Source organism: Planococcus citri, chromosome 5 (genome assembly GCF_950023065.1).
Source record: "Planococcus citri chromosome 5, ihPlaCitr1.1, whole genome shotgun sequence".
NCBI classification, from domain to species: domain Eukaryota; kingdom Metazoa; phylum Arthropoda; class Insecta; order Hemiptera; family Pseudococcidae; genus Planococcus; species Planococcus citri.
In genome coordinates, this window is record NC_088681.1 from 29,180,105 (window position 1) to 29,201,318 (window position 21,214).

The 21,214-nt window shown below is 32.5% G+C and overlaps 6 protein-coding genes across 11 annotated transcripts in view; 5 read left to right on the plus strand and 1 right to left on the minus strand.

Moving 5' to 3' along the window:
* vib (phosphatidylinositol transfer protein vib) overlaps positions 1-2,936 on the plus strand; it is a 36,618-nt gene extending 33,682 nt beyond the window's left edge. For all 4 annotated transcript variants that reach the window (XM_065367363.1, XM_065367364.1, XM_065367365.1 and 1 more), the window contains 2 exons: positions 2,462-2,552; positions 2,680-2,936. In XM_065367363.1, coding sequence (XP_065223435.1) covers positions 2,462-2,552; positions 2,680-2,727 — 139 coding nt within the window. In that variant the 3' untranslated portion in view covers positions 2,728-2,936. The remainder of the gene's footprint in view (positions 1-2,461; positions 2,553-2,679) is intronic.
* Positions 2,937-5,557: 2,621 nt separating this feature from the next.
* Positions 5,558-10,413, plus strand: LOC135847696 (lysosomal Pro-X carboxypeptidase-like). Its single transcript, XM_065367358.1, has 9 exons — positions 5,558-5,764; positions 7,542-7,682; positions 8,545-8,658; positions 8,756-8,973; positions 9,081-9,238; positions 9,315-9,484; positions 9,598-9,762; positions 9,847-10,034; positions 10,110-10,413. The coding sequence occupies exons 1-9, from the start codon at positions 5,675-5,677 to the stop codon at positions 10,324-10,326; spliced, it is 1,461 nt and encodes a 486-aa protein (XP_065223430.1). The 5' UTR covers positions 5,558-5,674; the 3' UTR covers positions 10,327-10,413.
* A 953-nt stretch (positions 10,414-11,366) lies between these two features.
* LOC135849125 (lysosomal Pro-X carboxypeptidase-like) lies at positions 11,367-14,988 on the plus strand. The gene is made up of 9 exons (XM_065369383.1): positions 11,367-11,560; positions 12,039-12,179; positions 12,644-12,742; positions 12,900-13,111; positions 13,436-13,593; positions 13,693-13,865; positions 13,966-14,127; positions 14,298-14,485; positions 14,649-14,988. The coding sequence occupies exons 1-9, from the start codon at positions 11,468-11,470 to the stop codon at positions 14,917-14,919; spliced, it is 1,497 nt and encodes a 498-aa protein (XP_065225455.1). The 5' UTR covers positions 11,367-11,467; the 3' UTR covers positions 14,920-14,988.
* Positions 14,989-15,113: 125 nt separating this feature from the next.
* Positions 15,114-18,697, plus strand: LOC135849126 (uncharacterized). Of its 3 annotated transcripts, none has more exons than XM_065369386.1 (9): positions 15,114-15,451; positions 15,521-15,819; positions 15,898-16,037; positions 16,130-16,281; positions 16,360-16,664; positions 16,732-16,877; positions 16,965-18,184; positions 18,291-18,414; positions 18,488-18,697. In XM_065369386.1, exons 2-7 carry the CDS (start codon positions 15,535-15,537, stop codon positions 17,161-17,163), a joined length of 1,227 nt encoding a protein of 408 aa, XP_065225458.1. In that variant the 5' UTR covers positions 15,114-15,451; positions 15,521-15,534; the 3' UTR covers positions 17,164-18,184; positions 18,291-18,414; positions 18,488-18,697. The 3 variants fall into 3 exon arrangements, with proteins under 3 accessions (XP_065225458.1, XP_065225456.1, XP_065225459.1); XM_065369384.1 differs by having other exon boundaries at positions 16,965-18,148; XM_065369387.1 differs by having other exon boundaries at positions 16,741-16,877; positions 16,965-18,148.
* Positions 18,672-19,638, minus strand: Trs31 (trafficking protein particle complex subunit 31). Its single transcript, XM_065369390.1, has 4 exons — positions 19,344-19,638; positions 19,149-19,275; positions 18,901-19,083; positions 18,672-18,827 (listed from the first exon to the last, which is right to left on the minus strand). Exons 1-4 carry the CDS (start codon positions 19,508-19,510, stop codon positions 18,729-18,731), a joined length of 576 nt encoding a protein of 191 aa, XP_065225462.1. The 5' UTR covers positions 19,511-19,638; the 3' UTR covers positions 18,672-18,728.
* A 115-nt stretch (positions 19,639-19,753) lies between these two features.
* Positions 19,754-21,206, plus strand: LOC135849128 (membrane-associated progesterone receptor component 2-like). The gene has a single exon (XM_065369389.1). The coding sequence runs from the start codon at positions 20,011-20,013 to the stop codon at positions 20,596-20,598; it is 588 nt and encodes a 195-aa protein (XP_065225461.1). The 5' UTR covers positions 19,754-20,010; the 3' UTR covers positions 20,599-21,206.
* Positions 21,207-21,214: the final 8 nt, after the last annotated feature.

Here is a 21,214-nt window from a genome sequence, read left to right on the forward strand (position 1 = left end):
AGGAATTTCATATTTTGTGTGATTTTACGCTGGATTTGAAAAATATGAGTGGAGATTACTTTGGCTAAAAAATTGAGGTAGGTCCAAATTCTTGAGAGGGAGAAACAAAAGCAGGCGATAAAGGTCAAAAAAATCTAAATCAACTTTTTAGAGCAATTCGGAGAAGAGAAACATCACAAATCTACTTGGAAGGCTGGAAAATTTGCATGTGCGTTTTGAGGGGGTCCTTGATATGCCTTTTAAGGGTTTAGACTTTTCAGCTGTAAAAAAGTAAATTTTTGTGCCTTCTCAATGGTTTTTAGCCTGATTTTCCTGAAGTAAAAATGCAATAAGGCTTAGGCTATACAGTCGATCATAATTCCAGGATTGGGAGTGGGGCCTCTCATAAATCCATTTTGGGTTTTCATGAGCCCATCTTCATCGACCTTACGCTTATCTAAGTACTTTTATGTTACATGCAAGGTATGTATGTAGTTGTACTTTCCATTGGGTTCCATATTCGTCAAAACCCAGATAGTTTGGGAATCCCTAGTCACACAAGGTTTTTTTTACTTCGGACATTCGGATACACCTTTTGGGACATTGGCGGTCATTTCGCTTCGGACATTCGGATACAGTTTTTACCCCCTGTGGTTCTATTATATTCTACTAATCGGTACATTCGAATATGCGGCCGAAGATTTGATGTACAAAATTGTAGCTGTAAAATCGAATTTGTTGTAATTTTTCGCGATAAGTTTTAATAAAAATTGGGCCCCAAAAAACCTTTGGGTTGATCATGTTGGAAGTGAATCTTTTTATGTACCATACGAAAAGTAGAATGTGCTTGAAAAATAAACCAATGAAATTTTTCAAGTAAGAAATTGATTCCCCCCCCCAATTTTTTACGATCCTTTTTGATGAAAATTGCGCTCCAAAACATCTTTATGATTATTTAATATTTATACTTGCTCATATTGAAAAGAAGACCTCAAAATCATGGATAAATCAGAATACTATAACTGGGAAATGGCTTACGAATTTACAGCTGCGGTATAAATTTTTCAACATTATTGTGGTGATGTGTTTCCTTAAAAATTGGACCCTGTAATACGTGTTTGGTTACTCAGGTTAAAGAGAGCCCTCAAGACGCTGAAAAAATAAAAATATCACTACAAAATTGATTAAGGTAATCGTACGTAGATGCAAAATGGCATTTTAGTCATTTTTCGTGATGGTTTTTTATTGATATTGGATTCTTTGGAAGTCGAACCGGAAAACTGACCTACATGTATGTCCTCTTGAGGTCATTGACCTGTCTGTCTGGCTTCTCAAGGTTGTCTGGCCTTTAAAAGTCGTTGACCTGTATGTTATGGCTTTCCCAGGTCGTCTGCCTGCCTTTCTTGCTTCGTAAGATCATTGACTGATCTGTTTGACTTGCCAAGGTTGTGTGTCTGTCAATCTTTCTAGCCTCTTAAGGTCATTGACCGGTGTGTCTGGGTTCTTAAGGTCACTGACCTACTTGTCTACCATCCCAAGGTGGTCTGTCAGCTAGTCCGGTCCCTTAAGATCATTGACCCGTCAGTATGGCTTCTCAAGGTCATTGACTCGTGTGTCTAGCTAGACTCTCAAGGTCACAGACCTATCTATCCAACGTTTCAAGGTCATATACCTGCTTGTCTCGTCTCTGAAGGTCATTGACCCGTCTGCCCGGCTTCTTAAGCTCGCTGACTTATCTGTCTGGCCTCTCATGGTCGTCTGTCTGCCTGTCTCTTCTCTTAGGGTCATTGACCCGTTTGTCTGGCCTTTCTAGTTCGTCTGTCCACCTGTTGTCGGACCCCCCCCCCCCCCCATGTAATTTAGTAAGTTTATTTCAAGTTCATATAAGTCAGATGTGGTATCTGAAAGACCACTTTAATGCAAGTAAAAATTCAAAAAGATAAGTAATTTTTTCAAGTTTTCAAAGGTCTGACGTAATATTTGGAATTGAATGCAATTTTTTTCAAATTCTTGAAAGTCAGATATAATAATATTAAAATGTCAAAGAATATGATATAACATAATTTCAAAGTGCCAGAAATTAGTCATTTTTGTTCTTGAAAGTCCAACATAATGACGAGGATTTATGGCATATTTTTTCCAAATTTTTAAAAGTCAGATATCACGAAGAATTGAGCAATTTTTTTTCCAAGTTTTCAAAAGTCAGCGTCGAATAGATCAGGGAGAATTATCGTCACGCAAATTACGGTCTTAAAAATTTTGGGAAGACTATCCCGGCGCAAAAAACACAATCATGTCAAAAAAAAAATGTTTTTTATGAAACTGCATTGAATTTTCTCATCGTCACTTCCAGATTGACTTGAAGAGTTATTGGAGTTGCCTACTTCGGTGTTTAAAGGCACAAAATGTCAATCCGATAATTATAATTATATCGCTTATGTTCACTTCATATTATTATTCATACATTTTATTCTACTTTCAGACAAGTATTCTGTTGGATGGATAATTGGCATGGACTTACCATGGACGATATTCGAAGGATCGAAGAAAGAACGAAAGAAGAATTAGATCGGGTACGTTAGAAAGAGCATTTTTAACCCCCCCCCTCCCCTCCTTCTCCAAATAGTAATATAATCACGTTGAAAAACTTAACAATAAATCATTTTACTAATTTTTTTTTCGATGATGATTTGATTACAGCAACGAAATACCGGAAATGTCCGAGGTATGAAAGCGGATACGGAATAAAAATGATCGGTACATCGGTATCCGTAAATTTTACCTTCGTTTCAACGCGAAGTATTTACCATGGGTTATTGTATTTTTCTTCGACTATATATTTTTTTTCTCTGCTGTACTTAAAAGAAGTAATTAAAAAATAATATTTTAAAGGTGTCATGCGCGCGATTACATTCGACGTTTTAGTTGTAACTTATTAAATTTTTCTCCTCTTGTTATTTGTTTTTAATCACATATACAATTACGAGTAGTATAATTTATCGCCGAAAATATTTTAAAAAGAGAAAAAAAATCGGCGAATTATTACGTTGTTGTTTTTGTTGTTTTTTTTTTCAAATTCGGAGCATTATACGCTTTCGCTTTGATTAGTGATCTCAATAAGCGAATTTATTTTTGCTCTGTCGAGTGCATTTGATAAAGATTTATTATTCGTTTCGTTTTTTCTTTCTTTTCTTTTCGAGGGAAAATGGTCCCCTTTTTTAAATATTGTATATCTGTTGTTGATTATGTAACAGTATCATCATTCCGCCGATTTGATTTATTTTTCTCCTCGTCCCTTCTCCTTTATCGTATTTAGAGAATTGATTTGATTAGACGTTCGATGCTACCCATCCTGTCGTCCCTTGCCCTTCTTCGGTTCCCATCACTGTACTCCTTGCTCTTATTCTATCCTCAACTCGAAGTATGAATTATAAATTAATATTAGTATTATACTTATTATTAAGAATATGTAGTGTATTTTTTTTTTGAATTTTTTTTTTTTTTTTTGATTTTTATCTTCGAACCAGAATTTAAATAAGCAAGGATGTGATCCATATTCTGTCTGAACGATTCCATAATTTTTAAGCCGATTGATACGATTTTTTTTCCTTCGGTGATATCCTGTTTATTTATTTATTTTCCTTTTTTTTTTTTTTTAGTCAACTCGTTTGCACGTATCTGTTTTATATTTTTTGAAACACTCTAGGCTTTTTTTTCATTTTAGGTTTGTTATCGTTGTTGAATATTTCCTCTTTTTTTTTTACTCGAGTACGTGTCGCCATTAATATCATTGTATGTATTTTAGGGCAACGTATAGAAATTACGTAAACAAGGTAGAAATTTTCAAATTACTTTTACGCAATGTTGCAATGTAAAAAATTACGTTTAATGAAACAATCCACGTGTATCGCAAACAACCAGAGTATTTTGTATTGAAGTTGTACAAGCGGCTAGTCTGTTTTGTAGCGTGTCGAGTGATAAATTATTTTACCAATTAGGTTATAAGTTGAATGTCAACATTTTCAGGCATTTATTGGAGAAGTATACCTTTTTTTATGTAGATTAAAAATTTTTAATACGAAACAATTAGGTAGAGAAATTCATTATGGCAAAGACTGTGCAATATATTGCTTCCAATATTACGCAATTTTTTTTCCTTTTTTTTTCTAATCCAGCTTGACGGTTTATGCGGTTTCGTGATGATGGAAACTTTTCTTATTATTTTTTTTTCAAGATGTAAAGATGTATGACACTTACCTATTCAGTTGAGTTTTTCTTGTTGCTTTTATTTATAAATTACGCTATTAATTATAAGGTTAACATGTTACAATGGTAAAGTGTGTGTCAAAATTTCTTTTAACTTACTTTGAAATAAATTATTTATTGTTAGCGTTGCAGGGTTGTGTGTATTTTTTTTTACGATGTTGAGCAAGGTTTAATTGGTAGTTGGAGATTACGTGAGAATCTTAGGTACTTATTGTGTGTGTATTTTTTTTTTTTTTTAATATTTAATAACCGATGGAAACAAATCTCACGAGGGGTAATTGCAAAATCGAGACTTGTACGTCACCATAGTGAATTTCTGATTTTTTTTACCTGGTGGAGGTGATAAGTACAGACTATCAAGCACCATTTGACACAAAAAATAATTTTCGATCCATCATTCATACCATGAAATGACGCAATTTTTAATCACACCCATTTCCGGTGACCTACACAGTGTAAGAGTGTCTTTTTTGAGTATTTGTGAAATTTTTTTAAAAAATTGAATTTTAATGACTGTTGGAGGATTGCCTAGGTCTTTGCCTGTACTTTCAGGGAGTTGCGTCGATTTTGAATTTTTTGAAATATTTTAATGTTATCAAAGGATTTTTTGCATTTACTATGGAAAAATATGAGGTTAGAGTAAGTAAATGCAAAAAACTGGAATACTCTGAAAATTACGACGTTCAAGTTGGAAAGCCAATCTTGACACGAAAAAAAGAAATTATTTGGAAATTGAAAAACCATGATTGACAACTTGTTTTTATGCAATAAATAATTTTTTTTGTATCAAATTTCAGAATTTTCCAAATATTATTATAAAAATTTGAACAAAAATTGTTTGAAACACTTGAAAACAATCATCATGTAGGTATAATAAATTTTGATGAAGGTGGTAAAAAAAATCACGAGTGTAATTCGACTCGATTTTACCTACTTTATTTAATTAAATTTTTACCTGGTATCGTTTGCGTGACATATTTATTCTAAAAAAATTAGGTAGAAATACTCGACTCGACTCGGTAGGTAGTTGATTAATCTAGGGGTAGTGTCACTAATGAGCTAAATGTCTATTTCGACATTCAACACGATGACTGTGTGGTGTATTTCTTCGAAAATACATGTATACTTAGGTGTAGGTATGTACTCGTATAATATGAATAAGGTACTTGATGTTGTCGTTTAGTAACTTCATCTTCATGTTGATTGACACTGCAGTGAAGAACATGCTGTTATCGAAATCAATAAAGAGAAAATTGCGGATTATTTTCTTTCTTTTCTTTTTTTTTTTACAAGTGTTCCTATGAGACTTGTAAGAGAATTCGAGTACTTATTGCTGAACGATTGCAGTTGTTATTATAAATTATATTTTATTCGAAGACAACCTTGTATATCGAGCAGTTGTGAGGATCGTTGAGGAAAATTTGTAAAAATGTTTTTAACAGGGTTGATAATTGGATTGTGTTTTGTTTCGTGTTCCTATGGAAAGTATAGCTATGAAACTAAGTATATTAATGTACCGGTAAGTTGATTAATTTTTGTATAATGTGAGTAGTCTACCTGTAGATATTTTGAATGTGGTAGGAGGGGAAATTCAAATAGGTCATTGGTGTAAATTGAAGACGGAGAAATTAATTAATAGAGATGAGCAGGGTGGTTGAAAATATACGACGAAGAGAAAAAAACTGACTAATTCTTTGATTGCCTTTCAGTTTACGATTTTTCAATTCCTAATCTCTGTAGAGTTTTGCCACAGTTGGTTAAAAAATGTGATGAAACATTTGAAGGAGAAGGGTAAATCTTTTAAAAATTCTATTCAAACAATATTTTGTTGACAATTGAGGAAGAAAAGTACAAACCTGTATTCATCAGATTGAAATATGCCAAAAAATGTCTGCACAATTTCGCTCCAACGTGCTCAATAGAGAATGTGTTTCAGTAAAAAAAAAAAAAAAAGTAGCAAAATAGATGTTTTTGTGAGAAATAAAAAAATGGTTAGTTAGTGAGCTAAGTAAGCTGAAGTAATAAAAATTGAAAATTTCAAAATTGTAAATTTTTATGTGCCTACACCTACCTAAAGCCTTTCCAGACAGAAATCATGTGCCAGTAATTTACCAACCAGGCAAATATTTTGACATGAATGTATTTTTTACGCCAGGAACTTGTACAACATTTTCAAGACCAAAATCCGTTCGACGTTGATCCGCAAAAAAATTCAGTATATTTTCTGACCTTATGCCAGACTTAAAAAATAAAAACTTGAAAAAATATCAAACATTTACCAAAAATTACCAGTAATTTACCATAACTTTGTGGTAATTTAATTTACAATAAATGAACATGAATTACCTACCAAAACTTTACCAAAAAATAGCAGTAGGTAATATTTACTAAAACGTTACAAGTAATTTATCAAAAATATTTAAAATGTTAAACATTGATCTTTTTTTCCAAATTTTTAAAGATTTGATAACCTTATGATAAAGAATTCTACAATTTTTTGTAAAAAAAAAAAAAAAAAAAAAATGTAGAAAGTTTTAGACCGAATTGGACTCAAATTGGATTTAAATACTCGTAATTGTGTTCGGTATACGATGGAATTAGAATTCAAATGGATCAGATTGGATGCGATCTATAGTAAAGTTTATTAGATCTCAATTACGATCCGATTTGATCTAAAAAAATGGCGCGATTCAAACAGATTAAAATAGGTAAGTTCATTTTGATAGGCTTGGATGGGATTGAATTGGATCAAATCCAAACAGATCCAAACGAATCCATTTAGATCTTTTTGGATCGCGTCATTATGTTATGCCATGTTATTCAAATCAAGAATTCAACTGTAGATCCAATCTGATCCAATTGAATATTTGAATATTTTCTTAAAACTTGGATTAATTTGAATCTTATTGGATCCAACACAATTTTTCCTGGGTAAGCACAATCATTTGAATTTTTAAAAGTGGATTTCAAAGTCATTGTTGAGATCAATTTTTTTTTTAATTTGGGGTCATAACCCCAAGTAAGTAGACTTTTTATTCATACAGCAAGTTTTCAACAGTGAAGATTTCATTTTCTTTCTTATCAAAGTTTACATAATTTTAAGTGCAATTTTTTCAGTTGTTTTTTCTCTTGAAAAAACATCTTATTACCTACACCAAGCTATTCAAGTTGCTAAAAATTTATGTTGAATGTCTTCAAATTTTTACAAGATTTGGTGGATAGGTATCGTCTACGAATACTTAAGTATTTTAATTGTAGTTATACCTACGACTCATTTGTTACTTAATTTGCTGCAGTTGGATCATTTTTCATTCTTCAACAACCAGACCTTTCCATTGAGATATTTGATCAATGACGATAAGTGGAGACCCAGCAATGGTCCAATATTTTTCTACGTTGGAAACGAAGGAGATATTGAACTATTTGCTCAAAATACAGTAAGACAATAAACAGATAGATACTTTGATTAATATTGAATAGATCGTATTACAGTCGGTATAGCGTAGGTATTCATTTATATACGCACAAATTTTTTTGGCGTATTCAAAAATTTATTTGGCTATACCTACTCATTTTTAATATTTTTACGTAATAGGGGCAAATAAAGGTAGGTAACTAGGTATGCCATCGCTATTCTTGATTTTATTTTATTATTTTGATTTCCAAGTAGGTAATTATCATGATTTTAACGAATAATAATATTGCCCTCTTCGCATCTCCACTTCAAAAAATTCGTTTACTGACGTGTTACCTGTAAAATCTACCTACCTACTCAATTTTTTGCCTACTCATTACCTACTTCTTTGATCTGATTTATTTTTTAGAAATCTCTTACGCATGACGTTTTACCAGGAAAATATTCAAATAGGTATTCATATTTTTGATTGAACATGTACCTACATATTTTACTGCCTACACGACTTTCACTCAGATACCTACATGTATATTACAATTTCATTTCTTGGTAATTAAAAATAATTTCCCCAGTTTTATCTCTTTGAACACTCAACTCGAGTATTATGAACTACAAAACATTGATTTGTAGGTTCAAATCACTAGAATTAGATTAGGTATCTATACAAGTGAATTAATTCTACGTAATGTACAAGAGTATATTTCCCTATCATGAAAACCTCACTCATGTGGCATTGTTGAAAATTAATTTTTTCAAAGAATACAAATCAAATTAATCAGTTTTGAATTGAATAAAACTGGAGTCTTAGAAACACGTGTTGAAAAAGGTTGTAAATATAAGATTCTAAAGTTTAGTTGATAGCTCAAGATTTTTTTGCATCCTAGGGATTCCTTTGGGAAACTGCCGAAAAATTTAACGCCCTGGTTGTTTTTGCCGAACATCGTTATTATGGAAGATCACTGCCATCTATTAATGACTTTATACCTTCAGATTCAAATGTAAGTATCAAAAAGGAGTACACAATATGTGCTTCAATATCTGATATGTAGGTACCTACTGAAATAACATTTCAATAAAATCAATTTTCAATTTTAGAGTAACCTTACCAACAACCCGTACGAATATTATTCCTACTTGACCAGTAATCAAGTTTTGGCGGATTACGTCGACGTGATACACGAGGTGAAAAATCATCAGAAACGTGGCAGACATTATACTGGCCCACAATCCAACCCTGTAATCGCTTTTGGAGGATCACTAGGTGGGATGTTGGCAGCATGGATGAAAATGAAATATCCTACAGTAATTGAAGGGTACCTACCTATAATTTCAAAACTTCAAACAATAGAATAATTATATTAATCAATTTCAATACCTACCTACCTAATCTATTAAAAATTTCATCGATTTATGTTTTCAGAGCATTAGCATCGTCAGCACCAATTTTCTATTTCTCCGGCATGTCACCTTGTGACGGATTTAATAAGGTTTTAACCAACGTGTTTAATGATACCAGTCCTCAATGCGTTCAGAATATTAAAAAGTCTTGGGGTGCTTTACGAAAAAATGTTAAACAAGGTACCCCCCCCCCTAATACCAAATCATTTGCTTTTAAAAAATTCCATTTTTTAAATACTTTATTGACTTCCATTAGACAATGGAACTTGGATTAGTAAAAACTGGAATTTATGTAAGCCACTTGAATCAGAGAGCAGTGTTGATCAACTCATAAGTGTTTTGACTGAAGTATACTCGGCTGTTGGAATGGTGAATTATCCGTATCCGAATGAGTTCTTGATGCCTGTGCCAGCCTATCCAGTTAAGGTAAGAATCTCCAAGAGTTCATCTGAAGAGATCAATTCATTATAATTGCAGTTTTCGAAGAGGACCCCTCCTGCTCGCCAAATTTGTTTAACGATTTATTTGATTGATTATAGGAAATGTGTAAATATTTGGATTCCTCATTCGCGGATGATAAATCATTGTTAAATGCGATTTACAAAGCTATATCAGTTTACGTGGATTATAAAAAAGAATCAAAATGTTTGGATTGGACAGCTGCCCCATATGGTAGTGTTGATGCGAAAACATGGGGTGTACAAGTAAATTACCTACATTACTTACCTACTAAATTTAATAATCTTCAAAGAATTTTAATCGGTAACATTTTTTTTTCCTTTTCAAAGGCTTGCACAGAAATTGTCATGCCTTTCTGTAGCAATGGTGTAACTGATATGTTCGAACCATCGACTTGGGATTTCAAAGAAATCAGCCAACAATGTCACAATTATTATGGAGTAACACTAAAAGAGAAATTTATCGAAAAAGAATATGGTGGAAAAGACTTACGTTACGCATCAAATATAATATTTAGGTAGGTAAAAAGAACCACCCGATAAGCGATGTTCTATTTCGTCAAATTTTTCAAATTCTTTTTTTTTGAATGTAGTAATGGGTTATTGGATCCTTGGTCCAGTGGAGGAGTCACTTCAAAAGATGCACCTTCGTCTGTGGTGGTCTATGATGTACCTGACGCTGCCCATCATTTGGATTTACGGGCTTCGCATGAAAAAGATCCTCCGAGTGTTCAAAGGGCGAGGAAGCTTTATATAAATATTTTCAGAAGATGGATTAGAAATTATCGTAAAACAAATACGAATGCTTGATTTTTCATAAAGTCGATTGATATTGTGGTTGGTATAGGATTGTTGAAACTTGTTCGATTTGTGATCAATAAATGAATGAGACATCGAGATACCTCACTTGATGGTTTTTAAACAGTTTCAGATAAAGGGAGAAGGTGTTTTTTTTAATCCATTACTTCTTTTTTGAATTTTTCGATCAAATAGTGAGAAGGGAGCACATATTTGTAGTACGAATCAAGGTAGTAAGTTCCAGGAACGAGATTGATATTCGGATTCAGTGTACCAAAAAATCCAGCACACACCATTATATTATGTCATTCAGCATTGGTATTCAAAAAAATAATTTTTGGACTAAATGGGGATGCCTGTGGCAATGGATTAGCATGGCCAAATCAAAAAACCAAGGGGCAGTTCAACTCATGTGCCCTAGAAACTTAAAAAAAAATGATATTTCATTGTCCTGTGAAATTATAGTTATTAAGGCAGGTATCTTTGATTCTTTAGTTGCAGTAGAAATTCCCTCATCACAAAATACAATATACCTAGTTACATATTGTTTAAAGCATTTTTTTTTTACAAAAATTTTTTAGTAACACTTTTTTATTGGTGCACTTACTTTCCCACCTTAATATTTTCAATACCTATATAGATATTCAATTTTTTTAAAAACAAATAAATTAAAAAAAAGTAAAAAAAGAACACTGATGTCAACATTTTACACCTAAAAGTTAAATCTTTATCGAAACGAAATCTAAATAATGTATTTAGCTGCTTAATGGTCTATTTCCAATAATTCTTCATCATTTATACAAAATCTACAGCGCCTTAAAAACATGTATTGTACATTTAAGTACCTATATTACTGTGAATAATGTTGTCAATTTATTCTTAATAATCATAGGATAGGTACCTACTTATTTATTGAACGTTAAAACACAACGATATAAATTCATCGTTCGTTATCAATGCAAACGATGATAATTGTATTGATTCACAATTTCCTTAAAAGTAAAATTCCCATCCATAAGTGATATGAGGAAAGGTCGCGCATTTATTTAATGATCGGAAGCTACTCATTCAGTTTAGTTTTGATCTTGCATACGAAGCGGTTGAGATCATAAGCGTGTTCAGTTTTATTTCGTATTGTTATATGTAGTAAAAAATGACACGATTGATCTATTTCGTATCAGCTTTATTTTTTATTTCATTTTCATATGGAAAGTATACTTATGAGACCAAATACATCGATGTACCGGTAAGTTGATTTTATTTTAAATAATGCAAATAAGATTGATCCCATAGGCATTTATAAAATTTTCACCACTTTCAATGCATACTTGTTAATTTAAATGAAATTCTAAGATCTTTAAAAATAATGTATCATTTTACCAAATGCTCACAATAGGTACACGAGACATTCGCAGATACCTTTTTGATTTAATTTTGGCGAATTTCTTGAATTAACGTCAATTAGGTACCTCATTCGAAGGTTCACGTTCACGTTCACGTTTCGAAATTAATGCATAAATAGAATATAATGGCATTAATGTAGCATCTAAATACGTATGCTTTTTATCGGGAACATTCGATAAAACACTTTTAGCGCGTGATATCCGATACGTCGTCGTCGTATTCTATGACCTATACCTACCCGTACTTTCCATACCTACAGATGAACACGAGTGAACTATTCGCAAAAGTAAACCTCACCTGTTATTATTTTTTGCTTGCAGCTGGATCATTTTTCATTTTTTGACAATCGAACATTCAGGTTACGGTATTTGATCAATGATACTTTCTGGAAACCCAACTATGGACCTATATTTTTTTACACTGGCAACGAAGGAGATATCGAAGTGTTTGCTCAAAACACAGTAAATATAGTTTTGTTTTTATAGCCTGTATTTTTGGGTATATTGTTTCGAATATAAATGAAATGAACTAAGAGTTAACTACTTTCTTGGAGAGATTTGAGCTGCTGTAATTAATTCGCCAATTTTTTTTTACAATTTTTAGAAAAATTTCAAAATAGTTTTTTTTTGAATTATTATTTATAAAATGTAAGTACACCTTACAAATTACAATCGTGTAACAGCTAAAAATTTTGCCTTAGATACTTACCTACTTATTTTTGAAATAGGTAATTACCTTTTTTCAATGCAATAAAAAAATTCCTTCCAAAGGCTTACAAATTGATTTGAAGGCAGCTCAAAAAATTTGATTTCTACCTATACGTTTGAGAAATTGAATTGAAATAAAAAACTCATCACGTCCACCATTTCCAATTTTTCTGTTTTTTCTGTATGCATTTTTTTTTTTTTTTTTTTTTTTTTAACAGGGATTTCTTTGGGAGTCAGCAGAAATATTCAAAGCGTTAATTGTTTTCGCGGAACATCGTTATTATGGAAAATCATTACCTCCTAAAAATTATACAAAAGTAAGTACCCAGTAAAAGTATTTCCCAGTAATACTTAATATAGCTAATTAGCTATGCATACTTATATATTTGAATTATTCCATTGTTAGATAAAGATAAAAATGATGTGTAGGCTTACTAATAAGGCACTTATAAAGCACGTTTTCCTCCTTCACAGGATTCCAATTATTTTTCATATCTGTCAACCCAACAAGCTCTGGCTGATTACGCCGACGTATTATACGAGCTGAAAAATTACCAGAAATTTAGCCCCCACAGTGGAGTAAGAAGTAGTCGTAAACGTGCAAATCCTGTCATCGCATTCGGTGGTTCTTATGGCGGTATGCTGGCTGCGTGGATGAGAATAAAGTATCCAGCAGTAATTGAAGGGTAGGTCAATAGTGATAAGTAGGTGTGGGAAGTGATTATGAGGGGAGATGAGAGGTAGCAGTGAATTTTATAGTTGAAAATGTTCTTTTGGTCGATTTTTTCAAAGAAAACTAGAAAATCATTTTCAATGTTCTCAGACCTGTACAGTGAACTATATTGAATTTTTTCAACTTGATCAGAGTAGACGAGTAGAATACAAATCCATAGGTACTTTCTGCTCACTAAGGTTCAGGCTGAAAATATATACAGATACGATCAACGATCCTCATTTTGAGCTACAGATATTTCATTTCATTTCATTTCATTTCATTTTAATGTTTTCAGGGCTTTAGCCGCATCAGCACCTATTTTACAATTTACTGGCATAACACCTTGCGATTCCTATAATAAGGTATTGACCGATGCTTTCAACGCTTCGAGTCCGCAGTGTGTGAAGAACATTAGAAATTCCTGGAGAGTTTTACGTAAATTATTAGCAGAAGGTAATATGATCAATTTTCAAGATCTTTTCTTAGTACATAAAAAAATGGACTACTTACTCATTTACCTATGTCTGTGGCAAAAAAAATGATAATGTACAGATGATGGCAAGCAATGGATTACCAAAAACTGGAAACTATGCGCACCTATCAAATCCGAAGAAAACATTACTCAACTAATTAATGTTTTGAGCGAGCTTTATTCAGCTGTTAGTATGGTTAACTACCCGTACCCTACAGATTTCCTGATGCCTTTACCTGCCAACCCTGTCAATGTAAGAAACATCTCCTCTGACATGTTACACAAAATTAAACTGGCACATCAAGTTTCTAAATAATTGTGGTACTTAATTAATATTCTATTACCCGTGATAGGAAATGTGTAAATATTTGAACTCTTCGATACCAGATGATGAATTATTGAGCGCGATATTCGAATCTATTTCCCTTTACTTGAATTACACTGGAAATACACAATGTTTTGATTGGTCAACCGATCCATTTGGCGATATTGCGGCTACAACATGGAATATTCAGGTACCTATTTACAAGAACCCATTGAGTACCTAATAGATAGGTACTAATTATTAGGTACATTATAATAATAAATTTCTTCGATATAGGATATATTTTAAAATTACTCAAGTAACAAGTGTATAATTATTGAGCCCTTTCATAATTTATTCATCATTTTTTTGCAACCAAAGGCTTGTTCGGAGATCATAATGCCATTTTGTAGCAATGGTATAACTGATATGTTTGAACCAGCGGCATGGAATCTCACTCAGTATGCAGAAGAATGTTACAAAACCTACAAAGCAGTACCAAATGAAAGATATATAGAGGAAGTATACGGTGGAAAAGATTTACGTTATTCATCAAACATAATATTTAGGTAGGTATCTATTCTACCTATTTATTTCTTAATTTAGGTACTAATTTGAAACGAAATAATGTATCTAATGTGAATTTTGGAAGGCTGTAGTTTCATTTTCATTGTAGGCAAAACTATCTCTTTGATTTCACGAAAATATTAATTAGTTGTTTGATTTCTACAGCAATGGGTTGTTAGATCCTTGGTCCAGCGGAGGAGTCCTTGAGAAATTATCGAACAATATTCTTGTAGTGATTCTACGCGATACAGCTCATCATTTAGATTTAAGAGCCACAAATGAACATGATCCTGAAAGCGTTACATTAGCTAGGCAATTTTACGTAAATGTTTTCAGAAGATGGATTAAGAACTATCGAAAAAAACTTAATGCAGCTGATGTAGAATATGATGATTATTTGAATTCGATACGAGGAAGCATCTTGATAGAGAAATGACTATAAGACTCTTAAGATCTATTATTTGTATCTGTTCATTAAAATAAAATCGGCGAGATCTACTATTCATTTATGTACCTACCTATTGAATCTACCTATAGATCGGAGGCATTATGAGAACAATGATGCACTGAAGGAGCTATGACGACTTTGAAGAATAAACAATAAAAATTGTTTTGAAAAAATATTTCGACTTCTGACGGGAGAGGTATCCGAACTATATACCTACCTACTTACTCTCAGTAGAAAAATTTTTGTACCGGAAAAAGCTAGATCGAAACAGCATGCAAAAATATACCGCCAGCCAAAGCCATAATTTCAGCCATGTGGTGAATGGGGGGGGGATACTTAACTCCTTTGTCCTTTATTTCCTTATCAGTATCACACAAGATGTGCCGCATGTACTCAGTACTGATATAGTGATATTCATTGACTTATTGTATGTGAATATGAATAAGTCTACTATTGTTGTTGAAAAACGTTTCTTCGAAGTTGGAAAATTTTTTAATTCATAATAAACATCATCAGAGAAGTATGTTAAACATTTAATGAAATACCAATGTGTTGTATTTTAAACATTGTTCAATGTTAATGTTTACAGGGATACCGGAGGAGATGGAACGCATACATTTCAAGGAGTTAACTTCCAAATTGAACGCCTTAGGATGTGAAACCTCCAAGCTGGCAAGATTATTCGGCATAGTGGATTGTATTTTATCTAATTTGTTAACTTGCAATAAAACTGCTGGTATCGATGACCAAAATTGGCCTTGCGAAGTGAACATCACGTCAAGCGTTTCTGCAGATTTCAAATATTTTAACGAAGAATTAAAATTGATCATTTTTGAAGAAAAAAATCGCAATTCTTCGCCCACTGGATGGTATATTATTATGCTGCAGGTTAGTTATTATTTGAATTATGTACTTTAAAGTATTATTAATAATTGTATATTGAAATTGTTTGTCCATTTAAAACAGTTCGTGAATACTCCTATGGCATATTATGAGGTGGTTATTTCGGAAGATGCGGATATGCCTTCAGTATTTTTAAAAAATGACGAAGATCCTTCCAAATTTTTCAATATTCGATCGTATTTGCAAGTAGTTGAAAATAAATTGTGAGTAAATGCTTGAATTTGTATTTTTTTTTTTTTTTTTTTTGCTTTTCTTTACAATAGTATCACGTAAATCTAATAATTTTAAATTTCAGTTTATATCCCTTTGTACGGAAGGAAATATCAAAAAATAAACTTTTAAAGAAGGAATTCGATAACGAGAGGGCCATTAACCCGATCTTTTGCAAAGACTTCCCTAAAGATACAAAAAAAAGAAAACTGGACGATGATTCTTCTACGACAATTGGTTAGTAGGAATCATTTCATTAGTTGGTAATTAGTAAAAATAACTCTATAATAATTAAACTTACCTACATGTTTATAGAATTTGTGTTACCGAAATGTGAAATCCTTAACGGTTTAGTAATTTTATTCGATCGGTGCCCGGAAAAACCCAACGAACCAAGTCGACTGATGGCGGTAATATTAACAATTTTAAACGATGTTTATTCTATCAAACAATTAGCGCCAGAAAAAAACGCAATTTGGCCGTGCAAGATATCATACAGCAACAATTCCATCCTTCTTGGATACACACCACGCCAGTTCATTAAAACCGAAGAGAAAAAATTCTTTGTGTTTAATATTTGCCTTTTCTCGGAGGGAAATTATTATTATTTGTCAATATCTGTAAGTGCAACAGCTACAGTTATATGGTGTTGATATTAAATTTTTTTACTAAGAAATTCGTGTATAGTTTTTCCAGGGTACAAACAACTCGTACAGAATTATTCGTCGGATCAATGGTAATTTAGTGCCAATATTCGGTATTTGTGATAAACGAGAAGAATTAGATAAATTTTCAAACTTGACGAGTTGGCTAGAATCGATTTATTTAGTATAGTGAGTGTTTAAAAAAAATTTTTATTGTACCTAATTTGTGTCTTTTCATGGTATACATAATATAGGTATTGTGTTATTTATTTTCAGTTTTTCGCCAGTCATCAACCAGTCAAAGTTACCTTCATTCCCAAATCTCATTTCACCCGAGGATGCTGGATCATCTGCTGGTGGTTCATCCAGAGAAGGAACCGATAAAAGTGAGCAGGATGAAGATGAAAGTGAGCAAGATGAAGATGGAAGTGAGCAGGATGAAGATGGAAGTGAGCAGGATGAAGATGAAAATTAATCGATGAAGAAATTTCAATCTTATTTATTTTTTTTGTAGGTTTTAAAATTTCCTACATATTATGGATAGGTTTGATATATTTTGGGCTTTCTTGTAGATTTTCTAACATTTTCCGACACTGCTATTTTTACGCAGTTTTTTTTTCATTTTGATGTACGACGTACGAGTTGAAATTAATAAAAAACATCTCCGAAAATGTTCTTGAACTTGATATCATAGGCGCAGGTAATTCATTTGAGAATATTAACGTGTAAATCGTTTCGTAAATGATTATTTTTCTGATACTTACTCGAATTCGTATTAAAATAAAATGGAATGGTGATGTGATATTGATAATGAGAATGAATATTTAAAAATTGGATGACATTTTCAACAATAGGTAATAAAATTGACTTTCGAATGAAGTTCTCGAATTGTAAATGATTCAAATATTCAAAACGTTCGTAAACGTAAAATCAAAGATCATGAAAATGATTGATGAATGCAGGTATTGCAGGTGTCTCTTGTGAATAACCTCAACCTCAGTTGATGAAAAATTGCGACTGACTTGCCGAATTTGCCAGGTTTTGGATCTGGTCTGGTATAGCCAAAGCAGTGGTAACGAAGAAGAATCATTGGAATTGTAAATGTAAATTGGAGCAAATGAAAATTACAGAAAATTATTTTCGATCCCCTTTGAACTTTGAAGAGTAATTTTTGCATTTAATTTAAAGGTGACAGTTGTTCAATGTAATTTGTTGTTTCAGAAAAAAAAATAAAATTTGGCGCGAGTTTGATCGAGCTGCGCTCTATAATTTGATTTTTAAAGTAATTCAGCTTTTGCTTGGTGCTTGGTCATTCGAATTTCCTAGGTACTCTCATAACTCAGCTTGGAAAAACTGATAAAAATTTTGCAAAGCTTTTCGTTTTCTGTAAATTTAAACTTTATTAACTTTAACCTTCATCGATTTTTGAAGTCAAATATTCAGTTAAAAGCTTAATAAAAGTAAGTTTCCATTGTTTTTTTTTACACGAATAATAGGTATATAGAAATTTCCCTTTAGTGTACTGCTTCAAGTATCATTTAAATTGCATTTTTTCCATAAATAACTTGAGCATTTTCGTAATCATCTTGTGTGTTGATTCAGGTTACTCGTCATCATGGCAGGAGATGGAAGTTATTACAGTGGTGCTGATTACGTTTACGATGAATCAAAATTCAAAGGCTTTTCGAAATACTACAACGCTGAAACACCCAGAGGACGTGCTACGGTAATGACCTTTACTGTAAAATTTCTCATTCAACTAATATTCCAGTGCTAATTACTCTGTAATTGTTTCACAGGCATCCAAAATTAATTTGGGTATAGTTTTCGGCACCGGTCTTTTCTTTTTCTTGAAATCGAAATTCTCGAAGAAATAAACGATACATTATTAAATTATGCTAATGTTTAAGCTTTTTCTGTAGTTATCCATGCTCGTATTTTCCAGCCTATATAGTTATGTGAAACAGTAATTTACAGCAAAAATATGTAATAAAACTTTATTAATATAACGTGTATAAACTTATTTATATTGCAGGAAATTCATTTTTCATCCATTTGTTTATCTCTGGCGATAACTGAATCGTCGAATTTAATCATGTACGTCGTTCCATTATACCAATGAGCGGTCACTTTGGAAGGCTGCAAAAACATGATAATGAAACATACACGAAACAAAATTTGAAGTATTTGAAATAGGTACAATAACACTTACAAATCCACATGAGTTAAGAACTGCTTCGATGATTCCTGCAGTGAACACAGCACAATTTAATACGCCTTTATCTTTGGGAACTGATATGAATTTATTAACGAGAGGATCTTTCTCTTTCAAATAATACATTCTCTCATCGTCGTTAGCATGTTCCAGTTTATCGGCTTCTCGTCCAAATAAATTCTATAAAAAAATCATATTATGTAAATCAAGCTGTTCGATTAGGGACTTTGAACGATGGGACTTACTTTCCAGAATGTGGATTTGATGAATATGAGAATATTGAGTAGTTTTGTTTCTCTTTTGTAGTTCTTTTCACGAATGAATACTACGTCTATCAGTTTAGATCCAACATCTTTTCCAAATTCTGAAAGTCTAACGAAAGGTGAACGATAACATGATGATAACAAGTAAGTTAGCGAAGTAATGAAATTTATAATTACTTATTTTGAAGCTCTGGAATGGTATGAGAACGATTTTGACAGTACTGAACAATCTCTGAGAATAGGAGAGCGAAACACGTCAGACTAACTTCCCCTTTTCCTTTGCTCAAAGATTTATCGAGTATGCTGGTTTTGGAACGAGATGTCGAAATAGTTATGGTATTCATTTGAACGATTAATATTCAATCAACGCGCAGGATCAAAAAATAGCATCATTTCTGAGATCAAACATCAATTTTTCGTTCGTCTCTTTTTCTGTTTTTCTTTTCGACGAAATTTTTCTGATAAAGATGTTTTGCTAGAACAGCGCTATCTTTCCGACTTGGAATGAACTTCAATGCTTTTCATCGGGTTTCTTTCTCTAGGCGTTAATTTTCTGCGTAGTTGAAATGGAACACAGCCTACAATTTATCATCAACAAGTCCCATCAAAAAATTAAAAAGCAATTTCAAACTTTGGAACTAAATTTGAATATTTCATTTTCCAATCATCGTTATGTGATGACGGTTTATAGTTGAATTTTATGTTTAATAATTCTTCGTCGATGAACTCGCGCTATCTAAACATCAATAGTTCAGTATTACGAATGTTGTCATAAGGTGGATCCGTAGTCGTACAAATTTTGTAGCAGATACCCAACGGAAATTACATCGCATCGCTTTTAAAAATGGCTGAAGATTTACCAGAAAGCAGTGGTACGTTTTCCACCTTTACTACTTACTTTATCAATATTCCCTTACTCGGGATCATTTTCTACTTGATATGGAAAATTTTCAAAAGCCGAAGTGAGTTTGATAAGCCGGTCACGTACGTGTCTACTGCGGCCCCTCCGATGAAGAAACGAGATTTCACTTTGGAAGAACTCAAAGAATTTGATGGCACCAAAGGTGAAGGAAGAGTTTTAGTCGCCGTTAATAACAAAGTATTCGATGTAACTCGCGGAAAAAGGTATTACGGACCTGGAGGACCTTACGCAGTATTCGCTGGTCGAGATGCGTCTAGAGGTTTAGCTACATTTACATTGGATGAGCCTAGTGACAAATACGACGATCTGAGTGATCTAAAACCATCTGAAATGGAATCAGTCTTAGAATGGGAAATGCAGTTTAACGAGAAATACGACTACGTTGGCAAACTATTGAAACCGGGCGAGTCCCATAACAGCTATTCCGATGATGAAGGTGAAGCGAATCCGAAAGAGGATGAAGTTAATCCTAAAGAAGATGAAACCGCCCAGAAGTCAAAAGACGATTAAAATGATAGAATTTATTTTCGAAGCCACGTTTTAATCAAATTATGTACGCGTGTTTGTATTAAGTTACAGGGTAATGTAATGATTCGAAGAATTCGCAAAATTAAAGTACTGTATTTCCGTTAAAACTACTTAGAAGTGATCAACCATGGATTCATTTCAATTATACTTAATCTTAATTATGAATTTCGTCGACGGCTAGTTTTAATATTTTACAACTTATTATTGTGATATGAAGAATCGTGTTCCGTATGGATTTTTTTCATTTGCTTTTCAAGTTTACGCTGAAGTACGTGGAGAGTTTTCTATTTATTTTATTCCTATAGGCAACTTCTGAGTAGTTATCTTTTTTCAACTAAATGTGTCGCATCACTTGTTTGTGAATTTTTAAGAATGGTGTTTGTTGATTGTTACAATTTTTAATTTTCAATTATTGTAATCCTTTTTAAGCTTATTTTATAAGTCATTTTTTCCTATCAATTTCTTTTTCATTTATAATCTATCTGTAATAATGTGTGTAGTATTTATCGGTATAAGGATAATGTAATGTATACTTGTTTTAATTGTGTAATTATTAATTTTTCAGTCATTAAACTGGCGATTAGCACAAATTCACGGT